The 15,632-nt window shown below is 42.8% G+C and overlaps 1 protein-coding gene across 1 annotated transcript in view; it reads left to right on the forward strand.

Annotated features, from left to right (window-relative positions):
- LOC137544641 (uncharacterized) overlaps nt 1–15,632 on the forward strand; it is a 109,298-nt gene that overhangs the window by 51,166 nt on the left and 42,500 nt on the right. The window contains exons 7-8 of the mRNA XM_068265737.1: nt 5,689–5,721; nt 10,871–11,101. Of these exons, the coding sequence (XP_068121838.1) occupies nt 5,689–5,721; nt 10,871–11,101 (264 nt within the window). The remainder of the gene's footprint in view (nt 1–5,688; nt 5,722–10,870; nt 11,102–15,632) is intronic.

Consider the following 15,632-nt stretch of genomic DNA (forward strand, 5'->3'; position numbering starts at 1 on the left):
TGTTTATTACATCTTGGAATGTGAAGGGGCTCCGTTCCCCGGGCAAACGATCTATGATATTGCGACATTTGAAAAAGCTTAGATCGGATATTGCCCTCCTGCAGGAATGTCACCTATCAGAGGAACAGTTTAAATATATGAGGAAGTCATGGGTGGGCCAGGTATATGGGTCTCCGGCCCGAGGTCGCAAAGCGGGGGTTCTCATTTTGTTACATAAAAATCTGCAAGGGGAAGTTCTTAATGTATCTACAGATAAGGAAGGTCGCTGGGTGAACCTGCAATTAAAGCTAGCAGGAGAAACCATTACGCTGTTCAATGTTTATGCACCTACAGAGGAAGATAAATCTTTTTTTGGCTCATTGCTGACAGCCACATTATCATCTGGCTCTGGGAAGATCATTCAAGGCGGGGATTTTAATGCGCTAGCTAATCTACGGGAGGATAGATCCCCAAAATCTCATCCTAGCCCCTTAACACTATCTAAATCCATCATATTCCAGGACTATTTACAATCAGCTGGCCTAAACGATAGTTGGAGGTTACTTCACCCTGATGGAGAGGAATTTACTTTTCACTCTGCACCTCATAATACTTGGACAAGACTGGATTATTTTTTGGTCTCCCCTCAAGTGATGCCACAAATCGTTAAAGCAAATATCATGGATCTAATTATATCAGATCATGCACCCATCCAAATTGAATATTCTCCAATAGTTCCCAGGGGTACAGATATTATTTGGAAGTTTCCTTCATATTTATATGAAGATGAGGGGTTCTCCCAACTATTGTTAAATTGGTGGTGGGAATACAAAGAGGACAATAAAAAACATGTCAAAGACATTTTCTTGTTCTGGGAAGCAGCAAAACCAACTATTAGGGGCAAAATTATCAGTTATGTAGCAGGGAAACGCAAGCAATCCCATGAAGCATATACTAAATCACTGGCCGAGCTACGCTTAGCTCATAAATTATACCTTGACAATCCCTCCCCAGAGTCCAGGATGAATTGGTTGAAAGCAAAATCGATCACAGATGCAAATCTCAAAACTAGAGAGATGTATGTTAAATCATACAAAGACCTATATTATTACAAGTTTGGTAATAAAATGGGTAACCTCCTGTCCAGATTAGCTAAGCCGATGTTTAAACCTACAGTGATAACGTCTCTGCGCTCTCCCTCAGGCCATATATTAAACAACCCGAAAGAAATAAATTCTAGCTTTCGGGATTTTTATAGGGCTCTATACTCAAATCAATCTATAAACAAATCTTTAGACGGTCAGACCTGGTTGTCCAAGATCTCATTACCTAGCTTATCCGAAGACGATTTAACAGACCTGAATGCACCTATTACAGAGGGGGAGATTAGCGAGGCAATTAAACAACTAAAAAATAGGAAATCCCCAGGCCCAGACGGGTTCACTCCCGAATTTTTTAAGCTCCTACGCCAAGAAGTGGTTCCATATTTAAAGACTCTATTTGACAAGATCCTGAAGGAGGGAAAGTATCCAACTTCCGCGAACGTGGCCTATATTAAGCTCCTACTTAAGCCTGGCAAAAACCCCACATTACCGGGATCTTACCGACCGATTTCATTAATCAATCAGGATTTAAAATTACTTTCCAAAATTATGGCAGATCGATTAGCAGAAATTCTACCTAAATTGATAAACCCAAATCAGGTCGGATTTGTTCGAAATCGGTCGGCGGTAGCAAACATACGTAAATTACTCTTGGTTCAGGATCACGTGAAGGCCTACCCCAGGTCATGCAGAAACTATGCAATTCTTTTAATAGATGCCGAAAAGGCCTTTGATAACGTGAACTGGGGTTGGCTAACGCTGGTCCTTGACAAAATGGGATTTAAAGGCCCGATATGTCGATTAATTACGGCTATGCATACAAACCCGGGGGCACGAATATATACTCCCGGCTTTCTGTCTGAAAATATAATTTTGGAAAAAGGGACTCGCCAGGGATGCCCGCTGTCCCCATTATTGTTCAACCTGGCGTTAGAACCGCTGGCAAGAATACTAGAAATGGAAAACAAGGGAGTGGATGTTGGTGGTAGCTGGGTATCACAGGCCATGTTCGCGGGTGATGTCTTATTGTTCATGAGTGACCCCAAGGTACAATTCCCCCAAGTATTGAATATAATTAATGAGGTAGGAAGCTCTAGTGGCTTTAGAATTAACATCTCAAAATGTCAATTAATGTTCTTATCCTCAATGGCTCCAGTAATGAGTAAAGGCCAACTTCCGGTGGAAGTTTGCAACCAGGTTACCTATTTGGGCATAAAATTTCACAGAGACACTGGCCAACTTTATGCTCTAAATTATCAACCTCTCATTTCGGACATAAAAAGACAGCTACAGGGTTGGAATTCTCTACCAATTAATCTTATGGGAAGGGCAGCCCTTATTAAATCAGTGAGTTTTGGAAGACTACTCTACCCTCTACAAACACTACCCTTACTACTGAAACATTCAGATATAAAACAAATAAACAGAGCTTTTTCAGATTTTCTCTGGAGGCGAGGCAAAGTAAGGATAGCATTATCAAAGCTTCACCTTCCAAAAGATTGGGGAGGATTAGCATTACCAAATATTCGGTGGTACAACTTAGCGTGCCTTACGCGTAATATAAGAGACTGGATAAATGGAACTAGCTACTATTCTAATTTTACTTTAGAAACAGCCTTCGCAGAACCCTGGGAATTGACTGGGTTACTTCATACCCCACTAAAAGACTTCCCCGATAAAACAAAATCTAGCAGAATAATTAAAGACACGGTGGTGGCATGGAAAGAAATATGCAAGCTATTTCATGTATCCAACCGGGTGTCTAAATATATGCCCCTATGGGGTTTACCGGGGTTTCAAGCTAGTATTGCCCACGGGGGTTTTCTTGAATGGCAAAAAAAAGGAATAAAAAGACTCGGAGATCTCATTGATCTGAGAGAAGGCAAACTTATGTCCTTTTTAGGAATTCGGTCAAAATACGATATTCCTAAACATCACTTCCTGTTTTATGGGCAAGTGCAGTCCTATGTCCGAGATAAGGGGGGTAAATCCCCATCATTATATTCCTTGAATGATTTTGATAAATTTATATCTCCACACACTAATAAACTATCCCTCTCTACACTACAAACAAGTTTACAACAAATTCGTATCATAAACAAGGCCTTTCACAATCTGTCTCGTTGGTCGGGAGATATTCCAGGGGAAGACATAGAAAAAAAAATTCTTGAAGGATACCGCACGTCCTATAAATTAATACCAGGAGAGAACTGGAGGGAATCACAACTAAAACTTATACATAGGGCCAAATATGCATTCAATATAAAATACAAAAACCCTCCAGCACACTATTCTCCAGAATGTCCAAAATGTGCTCTTGCAGAGGCGGATCTATTTCACTGTCTTTGGACTTGTCCAGCGATATCAGCCTATTGGAACGAAGTAGCAAATTATATTGACACAATTAGCAAATTCAAACCAGAAGTAAATCCATTGCTGATGTTATTCCACTACAATCCAACAAGAAGTCTTTCCTCGGAAACTCTCTCGACAACTAATGTAAATATCTCTAACTTGGCCCATGTAATGATAATGGCCGCCCGTAAGGTGATCTTTAATAAGTGGATCTATTCTAGCGCTCCCACGGTGTGGGATGTCAAAGAGGAACTTATACAGCTGCTGAAAATGGACAGGTTAGAAGCTATGACACACAAGGATAAAAAAACAAAAACATTTTTTAAAACCTGGAAACAATATATTATAAAGACCTTTTCCAAACGAGAAATAATCGAGATGGTATCACCGTTTAAAGACACAAAGTGGTATTTAACGGAACAAATGTCCGGCACACTAGGGAAGTTAGAAGCAACATAAGCAAATAGGAGAAAGAGGATAACCAGAGATGACAGGGGTAGGGGGGGGGAAGGGATGAAGAGGGAGGGAAAGGGGGGGGAAAAAAAGTAGTTCAATGGTGTATTCCTTGTTGGTTCAATGTGTTGTATTATTGGAAATTTACTTAAGCTTCCATTATTGTACAAACATTATACTTTCAAGAGCAAGAAGTTATTTTGTATCCCTTCTGTTTTATATATAACACTTTGTAACCTTATATTCATATTTAAATGCATTGTTGAACACTGAGAAAATTCAAATAAAATTTGTTTGAAAAAAAAAAAAAAAAACGCCCTGAAATCGCTAGTTCAATGATTCCTTATGGGACAGTTCATATCAGCGCGTTTCGTCTGCTTTCCGCTCAGCAAATCGCTGCATGGACCATTTTTGGCGCGCTTTTGTTACAATGAAAGGTAAAGCGCAAAACGCTCACAAATTGCTTTATCCGGTGATTGCGTTTGCGCTTTTATGAATAAATACATTGTATTTATTTATTTCCAGGCGAAAGACTTCACTTACTGACTAATGTCAGGAAGTGAAAAAACGTAATCGCTCTGCAAAAGCGCTTAGAAAAGCGCTTTGTACAAAATCATAGCGCTCAGCGGAGCGCCGGGAGGCAAAAAAAAAATCGCTGATGTTTGCAATTTCGATTTTTAGATGTGAATAAAGCCTTAAGGTGCACTTAGCGGTCATGCATGCTGAGACACTTGGTTTTGGGCCTTGCAATATCTGATAATACAAAGGTCCCACGTGCTGTCACTTTAAATGTATCAGGAGGTTCTGGACTGGAACACAATTTTCAAGAATGGATGAATTTCTGCGTTAAACACAAAATTCTGATTCGTTTCTGTTACAAAATTCCACATAAACACGAAATTGAATTTTCGGTTATGGCCAAAATCGTAATTTTGTGAATTACGCAAGATTTTGCGTAATCGTAATTTGGTCAGTACTCTCATTACGAATGTTCGGGGCCCTTTTTGACTGGGGGCCTTTTTTTACATGTATGGCCATGCAGAGTGTGCCAGGAATAACTGGCTCATGTTCAGGGGCGTAACTAGAAATCATCAGGCCCCCCTGCAAAAATGTGGATGCCAGGTTTTCTCGCCTGGAGTGACAAAATGGCTAGAGGCGCCCCGGGGTGCAGAGGTTGCGGCTGCACCAGGGCCCTCCCTCAGCCACAGTATTAGCTCTTTACTGGTCCTGTGCTGGTAATAATCACTTCTATAGATGCTTTGAATAGTAGTAATCATTAACAAGCTGTTCCCCGTCCCCTTCTTGCACTTCTGACACTGGGGTTTTCCTTGGCAGGGTTTCGTGCACCGTATCAATTCTTACGTATAGAGAGCTTGGGGGGGGGGGGGGGGATGTAAAACTTGCACCGGGGCCTAGAGCTCCTTAGCTACACCACTGCTGCTCCTTATGGTAAATACACATGCAATTTCCTTTCCCATTGACGGGAATCAGGCGATTATTTCAGACACGTCCAATCTGCTCCCGTTCGATAACGGCATCGATTTTTGCAAAGTTCTCACGGGAAAATCGATCCTGTTATCAATCAGGGGCAGTTCGGTCATGTACACACTTCTCCATCAGATTACTCATCGATTGGGCAATATATTGAGTCGTGTGTACCCAGCATTACAGTCTGTTACATGCCAGAGACTCTCCATCTCTCAATATCAGGCTGCCCAGTCGACAATGTTCACCACAAAACGATGATGTAAAATAGCTGAATCTCTCCGATATTAATCCTCATTTCTTGTATTTGTAGCGGAGAAGCAAGCTGAAGCCATCTGTATCTCAGGTAAGATGAATATTCTGATACTGGACAGCAGTTACACATTTCACAGAGACGGTCTAAAGCTGGCCAATGCGGCCATACACAAGGCTGTTAGAGGCGCCTACACTCTATCCCCTATGCCAGTGATGGCTAATCGTTGGCACTCCAGCTGTGGGGGAACTACAAGTCCCATGAGGCATTGCAATACTCTGACAGCTCTAAGCATAACTGGGGGGGGGGGGGGCAGAGGCATGATGGGATTTGTAGTTTTGTCACAACTGGAGTGCCAAGGTTAGCCATCACTGCCCTATGCTATCAGGGCATTTTGTATTGACCTGAGGAAGCGGGCCGTGACCCGTGAAACGTGTTGTCAGATTGCTTTTTGCATAAAAAACTTTTTTTCTAGTTGAACTGGTGTCTATATCTTCTGGAGAGGTAAGCGATTACCCCTATTTTATTATTTTTTATTTTTATTTATATTTTAAAAGACTAAAATAGAACACACATTGAGCACGGCCATAATACCCATTACTACGCATTTCACAGAGGTGGTCTAAAGCTGGCCAGTGTGGCCATACACAGATAGATTTGTACCCAATGTTCCAAAACGATGAATTGCTCTCTAAGGGGTCATTCACACTAGGGGCATTGTCAGCCTTTTTTCAAGCACAGGTGATTTTTTAAAACACCTCCAAAACGCTTGTGCAATGAATCTCTATGAGAAGCTTCATATCAGCTCTGCGGTCGGCAAACTGGTGCCTGAACCATTTTTTAGGGCGATTTTGCCTCAATGGAAGGTATAGGAAAAACGCAAAACGCTCACAAAATCGCTTTGTGTATCGATTGCGTTCGCATTTTTAAGAATAAACACATTATATTTATTCTTTTCCGGGTCAAAGAGTTCACTTCCTGACTCGTGTCCGGGAGTGAATTAAAAAAAACGCTTGGGAAAAGCGCTTTTAAAGCGCTTTGTACAAAAACGCACCGCCCACCCAAGCACCGGGAATCAAAAAAAAAATTGGCGTTAACAAACGCCCAATGCGAATGCTAACGCGAATGGAACGCAATATGAACGAGCCCTGAAAGTTATAAATTCACTCAGTGCACATCAAATTTTAATAGATTCCAGCAGGCAATCTATTAAAAATCGATCGAAATACCGCATTACACTATTGGGCCTACTGGCGCTCAGGACCTTGTTGGCACAAACCACAGAAGAAGGAACTTGAATTTGACCTGATGAAGTGAATTGCATCCGCGAAACACGTTTTCTGATGTGAATTATGAAATCTGTTATTTTTAAGAAAAAAAATAGAATTTTTTGAAGCTAGACGTCATTAAGGTAAGATATCTTACCTAGTATCCATAGTGCGAGTACTGATATTTTGGGCGCCTCCTACCCTTCCCTAAGCCCTGGTACTGCTACCATGCTGATCTGTAGGTCTGGGTGGCAGAGGGGTCTGAGTGTAGGAAGGGGGGCCCTGAGAGTTTTGCAGGGGGGCCCTTATGGGGCATAGTAACACCTCTGCAGGCACGGTTTGTCAGTGTGCCTGCACAGTGCGGCCATGGTCGTTTACAGGCAGGAGTGCGGCCACAAAGAAGAGGGTCTCATAGTGAGCTCAAGAAGGATCATAGAAGCCTCTGGAGCAGCCTTTCTCAACCTTTTTACCATGGAGGAACCCTGTAAATAACTTTTGGATCGCAAGGAACCCCTGCAAACAATGTTTTGGTCTCGAGGAACCCCTACATTTATTTTTCAGGAGGCGTGGTCTTTAAATAGGTTAGGCTGCTAATTTCACTATCTCCTATTACACTGCCACTCCTTATACTGTCTCCTGACCCCCCAATTTAGTGCTCCTTGTTACAGTACCACCTATTATAGTGTGCTTTATTATACTTCCCCCACGATGGGGGAAAATGCCAAGGAACCCCTGCAGAGTCCTCAAGGAACCCTGGGGTTCCAGGGAATCCTGGTTGAGAAAGCCTGCTCTGGAGGGTAAGAAGGCTTCCCTCTACGGAGGAAAGACTATCTTTTTGGTGTTTTAGAATCACAGGTTTGCTTTAAAGTTAATCTGAAGCCAAAAATTAAAAAAAATACCCAGATACTTACCTAAGGAGATGGAAGGCTCTATAGAGACTCCCTGTTCCTCTCCTCATCCCGTTGTTCCCCCTCAGGCTCCTCCATTTAAATCTCTGCCGCGGGAGGGTTCTGCAGTCTTCAGGAGCCTGAGTGCTCCCAAAGACAGGCGGGTCTGTACTGTGCATGCGCGAGTGCGCAAGAGAGGGTGTCGTGTGTATGGAGCGACCCGTCTAAAAGAGCCTGAGTGCTCCTGAAGACTTCCAAAGCACACCAGCAGCGGAAGAGCAGTCTCCGCTAACGGGGGAGCCAGTGCAGAAACGACGGGATGAGGAGAGGAGCAGGAAGGCTCTATAGGACCCTGAGCCTTCCATCTCCTTAGGTAAGTATCTGTTTTTTGTTTGTTTGTTTTTTTCATTTTTGGCCTCAGACTCCCTTTAAGCAGGACTACTAGGCAGGGGAAGAAATCACTCTGTGCCTGGAGGTTTCTGTTTGGACGTCTCTCTATACCTCCCCCCTGAGGTTGAGAGCTGTAAAATGGATTAGGCACAGTGGGAGGGGTCAATGGCAATCTTGTTGGCTCTCTGTTGTAGAGTTCTCGTGGATTAACCGGTAAGCTGCAGTCAATGATCCTTTCTGCTGATTGGATGATGCGCTGCAGTTTCACCTCCTCTCATAGTGCGCAGAAGCCAAACCAGGCAGTCATTGAGGTGGGGCCCCACCCCCTCCCCCCCCCCGGAGTTTTGCCATCCGGGATCCATAAGATTGAAAGGGGGAATAGCAATGCTTCTCCTTTTGCAAATTGCCCTTGTGCGTTGTTAAAGACAATGGACTCATCATCCCTACCATATATCAGGGGAGCAGAGGATACAAACGTCTACATATGACGGCCCGAAGGAGGAGGCTTATGATGGAATCTGAGAACCCTTTTAATAACAACAGCCAACCAACCAACCAAATGCCCTCCTTCCAGATAAATGGGTAAAGGAGGTCACGTTTTCCCTTTTTACTTACTATACCATTTGCTGAATGATCGATTATGAATGATTCTTCGTATGAACGATCATAAATGATCGTTTGGGACCACTAATGGATAAAAATCTCCTAACCAACCCAATCAGATTGACGGGATTGAACTGAAATTCAGATCGATTTAATTAATCTGATCGGATTAGTTAGGAGATTTTTGTCCATTAGTGGTCCTAAATGATCATTTACGATCGTTCATAGGAAGAATCATTTGTAATCGATCGTTTGGAAAATTGGATCACTAAGGTGGCCACTAATGGTCTAATTTCTAATGAAAAATTTCTGAGCGATCAGAAATTCTGATCGGATTGGTTGTAATTAATCACCGTTGATGGGCACAATTGATTATGTTGATCGATTATGAACAATTATATGGATTTGGATTTTCTTGTTGATTGTGATAGATGGAAAGCAAAGATTGGTTCGTTGACGCTGTAGTGAACGATTTTACTTCAGATCAGAATTATCTGATTGCTCAAACTATTTTTCGCTAGAAATTGGATTGTTAGTGGCCACCTTTAGTGGCCACCTTAAAAAAGTTAAATATCATCTGATTTTGTAATTAAATAAATATTTTGTTAAAAATAAACAAACAAAAACCTCTGTTATCTTCTTTGATGTGTGCAGCCTGTGTGGAGTTAAATAAAGGGGAATTATACTCGACTAAAATCTCTAGCTAATCCGCAAATGTAATCACTGCTGGCCAGGAAACACTCTCTGCCTGTGTCTTCACTCTGCCACACCCCTTTTCTGCTGATGTGACTCACCTGTTGCCATGGCAATTTGTCTTTTTAGCAGAGGGAAGGAGGCGGGAGCAGAGTGAAGACACATGCAGAGAGCTTCAGCCGGCAATGATTATGGTACATTTGCAGATGAAACACAGATAAGCAAGCTTGTACTGCTCTTTGCAGTAAAAGTAAACATCTTTACACACAGGGAATGCTTGGGCATGTTTTCAAATGTTCTTTTATGAAATGGACAATAACTTAGGAAAAAGTGAGTTGTGTTCTCTAAAACCTACTACTTTTCTGTAGTCGGTCCTCTCTGCAGCAGGAAGGAGAAGGCAAAACTGTCATGGAATATACTGTAGTTGCCATGCTGCTCAGAAGTTAATTTTGCTGTTTATCTAACACACGTATGATATAACTACACTTGTCCTTTAATTCTTGTACATTAAAGAGACTCTGAAGCCAATTAAGAAATGTGTTTTTACCTTTTATTTAGCTTAAGCATGTTAGCCCCTGCTAAAATGCCGCTATCCCGCGGCAGAACGAGGGTTTTAAAACCGAATCACAGGGCAAAATCCACGACTTTCTTGGCCGCGGATTTTGCTGCCCAGGGAGGCAGAGCTTTGTGCCTCAATTCGTGTCAATTCACCGCGGATCTCCGCCTCTCCCTCGTCTCTCTCAGTGAAGGAAGGTTGAGAGGGGCGGGGAGAGGCGGCGATCAACAGGGATTGGCGCGTGTACAGGCAGAGCTGCAGCCCAAAGCTCTGCCTCTACAAGGAAGTTATTATTATTATTATTATTTAGTATTTATATAGCGCCGACATATTACGCAGCGCTGTACAGTGTATATATATATATATCTTGTCACTAACTGTCCCTCAAAGGAGCTCACAATCTAATCCCTACCATTGCCCTATGTCTATATTATGTAGTGTAAGTACTGTAGTCTAGGGCCAATTTTTTTAGGCGGAGCCAATTAACTTATCTGTATGTTTTTGGAATGTGGGAGGAAACCGGAGTGCCCGGAGGAAACCCACGCAGACACGGAGAGAACATACAAACTCTTTGCAGATAGTGCCCTGGCTGGGATTCGAACCAGGGACCCAGCGCTGCAAGGCGAGAGAGCTAAGCACTACGCCACCGTGCTGCCAGATTTTTGCACAGGTGACTTGGGGGTTATAAAACCCTCGTTCTGACGCGGGGATGCAGCGTTTTAGCAGGGGCTAACGTGCTTAAGCTAAATAAAAATAGAAGCAGCACAGTAGATCTGTAACAATAAAGTCAACGTTTCCCAGGTCTTTTCTGTGGCTCCTCACATTCTTGACTTGTCTGTTATAAGATGCGACAAAGTTACCGGAAGAGGGGAAGAAGAAGAAAAGCCAAGTCCAGATATCTCCAGTAGAACAGGAAGACCGGCTCTCCATTCTGGAAGACCTCATCGCCCAGAACCATGAGAAGATGGGCTTGTTTGAAAAAGTTATCGTGAAGAATTACAGAGAAATAAACTCGAATTACATAACATTAATAAACCTTAAGATTGGATTCTCCTCCCTGGAAGGCAAAGTGGAAGGTAAAATCTGTTATGGCTGCTTATAGTGACCCTGAGGGGCCTTTTACACTGGTGCATTGCGTTGGCCAATTTGGCAGCTGGTGGCCAACCAGACTGGATGTGGTGCGATCAGATGCGCTCCGCCGGAAGTGCCCTATGCAACACTAGCGCAACGGTGTGTTGTCGGCAACGTGCGCGGCGACGTGCAGCAAACCGGAAGTCATAAAAGTCTATGTTAATAAATGTATGCACATAGATTCACACTCCCTTATCTAGAGTGGCGTGCAACCCAGGATCAATTAAGCAATCATGAAAAGGAAGAAGAAAAGAAATTCCTCTTTTTTACCTCTTTCCTGCTCTCAGAAGCCATTTTCTGCTAGGAAAGTGTTTTATAGATGGAATATCTTATCAGTGAGGGTCACACTGTAGTCACTTCCTGTCTGAGTCAGGACTGAGTCAGCCACTTACATACCTGATATTTAACTCTTTCAGGCAGAGAAAGAAAAAAAGGAACACAGCCTAGTTATTTGTGTGCTAGGCACTGTACATACACACGTCTATCTCATCATGTCACATGTCACTTCGGGTATCCTTTAAACAAAGAATGGTATAAAGGTGACCACACACGATGCAATGTTTTTCTATTTCTTTTCCGGTCGCATTTAAAGCCTTATAACGCAGCTTACCGCATTGCAATGCTAATCCTATAGGACGTTCACAGTGCTGCGCTATGCTGCGTTGTGGTAACTCATTGCTTGTCCTCTAAACGCAGACATGTTGCGACTTTAACGTCGCATAAGGGCCTGTACACACTGCTGTGCTTGCGCTGCGCTTTTTAATCGCAGGGTCTTTTGAAAAATAATGAAAATCGTGAAGACCTGTACACACTGGTGCGATGCGCTTTTTCTATTCTCATGAAGGCTTGCGATTTAAAAATCGCATGCAATTTTAAAAGCGCAGCAGTGTGTACAGGCCCTTAAACCGCAGCGTCCCACTGTGAATATGCCATCAATTTGAGAAGTACAATCCATTTTTTTCATTGCTTGTTACACTTGAAAAATCTGACCAATGTAACATTGTATCAATTCTTCCCCACTTATGAAAACAAATGATTGAAAACTCTGAAAAAAATGTCTTGGGTCTATAAATCTATGCTTGGTGTAATTTGCCCTCTTAAAACAGAAGGAAATTTGCAATAATTCAGCTATAAGTGAACATTTGTGGTTACCCACAATGCACCACTACTGAATATGCAAATTTTCTCTTTTTGCCCCTGTAAGCCAAGCAAGCATCCAGAACCGCTGGTGTATAGCAAGCTTATAGCTTTACATTTTACACAGTCATATCAAACCCACATGTAGACAGCCTGTTTCGGACTTTTGGTCCTCATCAGTACATGGCAGGGATTGATACGGCTGTATGAGATAGGGCTTGGACCAGTACAACAGAGTAACCAAGCAGCTCAGGGTGACCCAAACAACTAGGAATGTATAGGGGGATAAAAGGGACCTAAAAGCCCTCCTAAAAAGCTTAGTAAGAGGGCTTTTTGGTCTCTTTTATCCGCCTATACACTTCTAGTGTTTTGGGTCACCCTGAGCTGCATGTTTACTTTGTCTATAAATGTAGAAACTGACAATTTACCCTAAACCATTCAATCTTCTGAAAAATCGATCAGAAAAATCCAACACTCCCGTCAACTTATAGGGATAGAAATGAGAAATACAATCAGAATTCTTGCATATAATCTATATATATAAAATGGGATGTGTGTGTGTGTATATGTATGTGTGTATGTACAGTGGAGGAAATAATTATTTGACCCCTCACTGATTTTGTAAGTTTGTCCAATGACAAAGAAACGAAAAGTCTCAGAACAGTATCATTTCAATGGTAGGTTTATTTTAAAAGTGGCAGATAGCAGCACATCAAAAGGAAAATCGAAAAAATAACCTTAAATAAAAGATAGCAACTGATTTGCATTTCATTGAGTGAAATAAGTTTTTGAACCCTCTAACAATAAAAGACTTAATACTTAGTGGAAAAACCCTTGTTTGCAAGCACAGAGGTCAAACGTTTCTTGTAATTGATGACCAAGTTTGCACTCATTTTAGGAGGAATGTTGGTCCACTCCTCTTTGCAGATCATCTCTAAATCCCTAATGTTTCGAGGCTGTCTCTGTGCAACTCTGAGCTTGAGCTCCCTCCATAGGTTTTCTATTGGATTAAGGTCCGGAGACTGACTAGGCCACTCCATGACCTTAATGTGCTTCTTCTTGAGCCACTCCTTTGTTGCCTTTGCTGTATGTTTTGGGTCATTGTCGTGCTGGAACACCCATCCACGACCCATTTTCAGTTTCCTGGCAGAAGGAAGGAGGTTGTCGTTCAGGATTTCACGATACATGGCTCCGTCCATTTTCCCCTTAATGCGATTAAGTTGTCCTGTGCCCTTAGCAGAAAAACACCCCCAAAGCAAAATGTTTCCACCCCCATGCTTGACGGTGGGGACAGTGTTTTGGGGGTCATAGGCAGCATTTTTCTTCCTCCAAACACAGCGAGTTGAGTTAATGCCAAAGAGCTCTATTTTGGTCTCATCAGACCACAGCACCTTCTCCCAGTCACTCACAGAATCATTCAGGTGTTCATTGGCAAACTTCAGACGGGCCTGCACATGTGCCTTCTTGAGCAGGGGGACCTTGCGAGCCCTGCAGGATTTTAATCCATTGCGGTGTAATGTGTTTCCAATGGTTTTCTTGGTGACTGTGGTCCCTGCTAATTTGAGGTCATTCACTAACTCCTCCCGTGTAGTTCTAGGATGCTTTTTCACCTTTCTCAGAACCATTGACACTCCACCAGGTGAGATCTTGCGTGGAGCCCCAGAGCGAGGTCGATTGATGGACATTTTGTGCTCCTTCCACTTTCGAACAATCGCACCAACAGTTGTCACCTTCTCTCCCAGCTTCTTGCTAATGGTTTTGTAGCCCATTCCAGCCTTGTGCAGGTCTACAATTTTGTCTCTGACATCCTTGGACAGCTCTTTGGTCTTTCCCATGTTGGAGAGTTTGGAGTCTGCTTGATTGATTGATTCTGTGGACAGGCGTCTTTTATACAGGTGACTAGTTAAGACAGGTGTCCTTAATGAGGGTGACTAATTGAGTAGAAGTGTCTAACCACTCTGTGGGAGCCAGAACTCTTAATGGTTGGTAGGGGTTCAAAAACTTATTTCACTGAATGAAATGCAAATCAGTTGCTATCTTTTATTTAAGGTTATTTTTTCGATTTTCCTTTTGATGTGCTATCTGCCACTGTTAAAATAAACCTACCATTGAAATGATACTGTTCTGAGACTTTTCATTTCTTTGTCATTGGACAAACTTACAAAATCAGTGAGGGGTCAAATAATTATTTCCTCCACTGTACGTGTAAGAAGTTTTGAATCAGGATGATACCATTTATTGGCTAACTTAGAGATGGATAAACAGTGAGCTTTCGACTTATAAAAAGCCTTCGTCAGACTGGTTCCTGACCAGAACTGAAAAACACAGCTTATATACACTGACATACAGAGGAGAAACATTCTTTAGCAAACATAAATGTAATTAGATGCCTTAAAGAGAGTCTGATGCGAGAATAAATCTCGCTTCAGACCTCATAAAACGCCGCTATCCCGCGGCTTAACGGGGGTCCCTGTCCCCCCAAATCCCCTCCGTAATGCGGGGGAGCGCTTCCTGGTTGGGGCAGGGCTAACCGCCGCAGCCCTGCCCCACGCGCGTCTGTCAGCGCGTATCTCCGCCTCTCCCCCGCCCCTCTCAGTCTTCCTTCACTGAGAGGGGCGGGGGAGAGGCGCTGATGCGCGTCTGATAGACGCGACTGGAGGCAGGGCTGCAGCCGTTAGCCCTGCCTCCAGGAAGACAAATCCTACGACCAACTTTCCGACCAACTTTTGCGGGGGGTGGGTTGGGGGTGAAGGGACCCTCGTGCAGCCGCGGGATAGCGGCGTTTTAGCAGGGGCACACGTGCCCCTGCTATATATGAGAGCTGAAACGAGATTTAGTCTCGCTTCAGTGTCTCTTTAACTGTTACTGAGGAGGCTTTCCCAGGCATCCTATCTAAATTGATAAGATCAATAGAATCCTCAACATGACATAAAGCAGACTCTGGTGATGAAGAGACATCGTAAATTCCGAATTCAAATGGTAACTGGCCTGGTTACATGCACCATTAATTCTAAGCTTAAGAGAATTGTGGCATTTAAAGCCAGCACCTGAAAGCAAATAAAATGAATAGTGACAGTGAATTCCATCTTACACAGCATATGGCACAAAAATGAATGAAAAGATAGAAAAATTAAAATTAAAAGAATTGTGGCATTTAAAACCCATCGTACCAGCACAAGAAGTTAGAGTCCTTGTTTAAACCATCTTCTACAGTTTTGAACCAATGTATAAACTTAGTTTCTTGTGTTAGTCTCATGTTTCCCGATTTGAAGCCACCCATTGACGCGAAAATCGCTTAAACTGTGTCCAGGTAAACAAAAGTGTGTTGGTATTGGGAGA

The sequence above is a fragment of the Hyperolius riggenbachi genome, chromosome 2 (assembly GCF_040937935.1).
Source record: "Hyperolius riggenbachi isolate aHypRig1 chromosome 2, aHypRig1.pri, whole genome shotgun sequence".
In the NCBI taxonomy this organism is placed as follows: Eukaryota; Metazoa; Chordata; class Amphibia; order Anura; family Hyperoliidae; genus Hyperolius; species Hyperolius riggenbachi.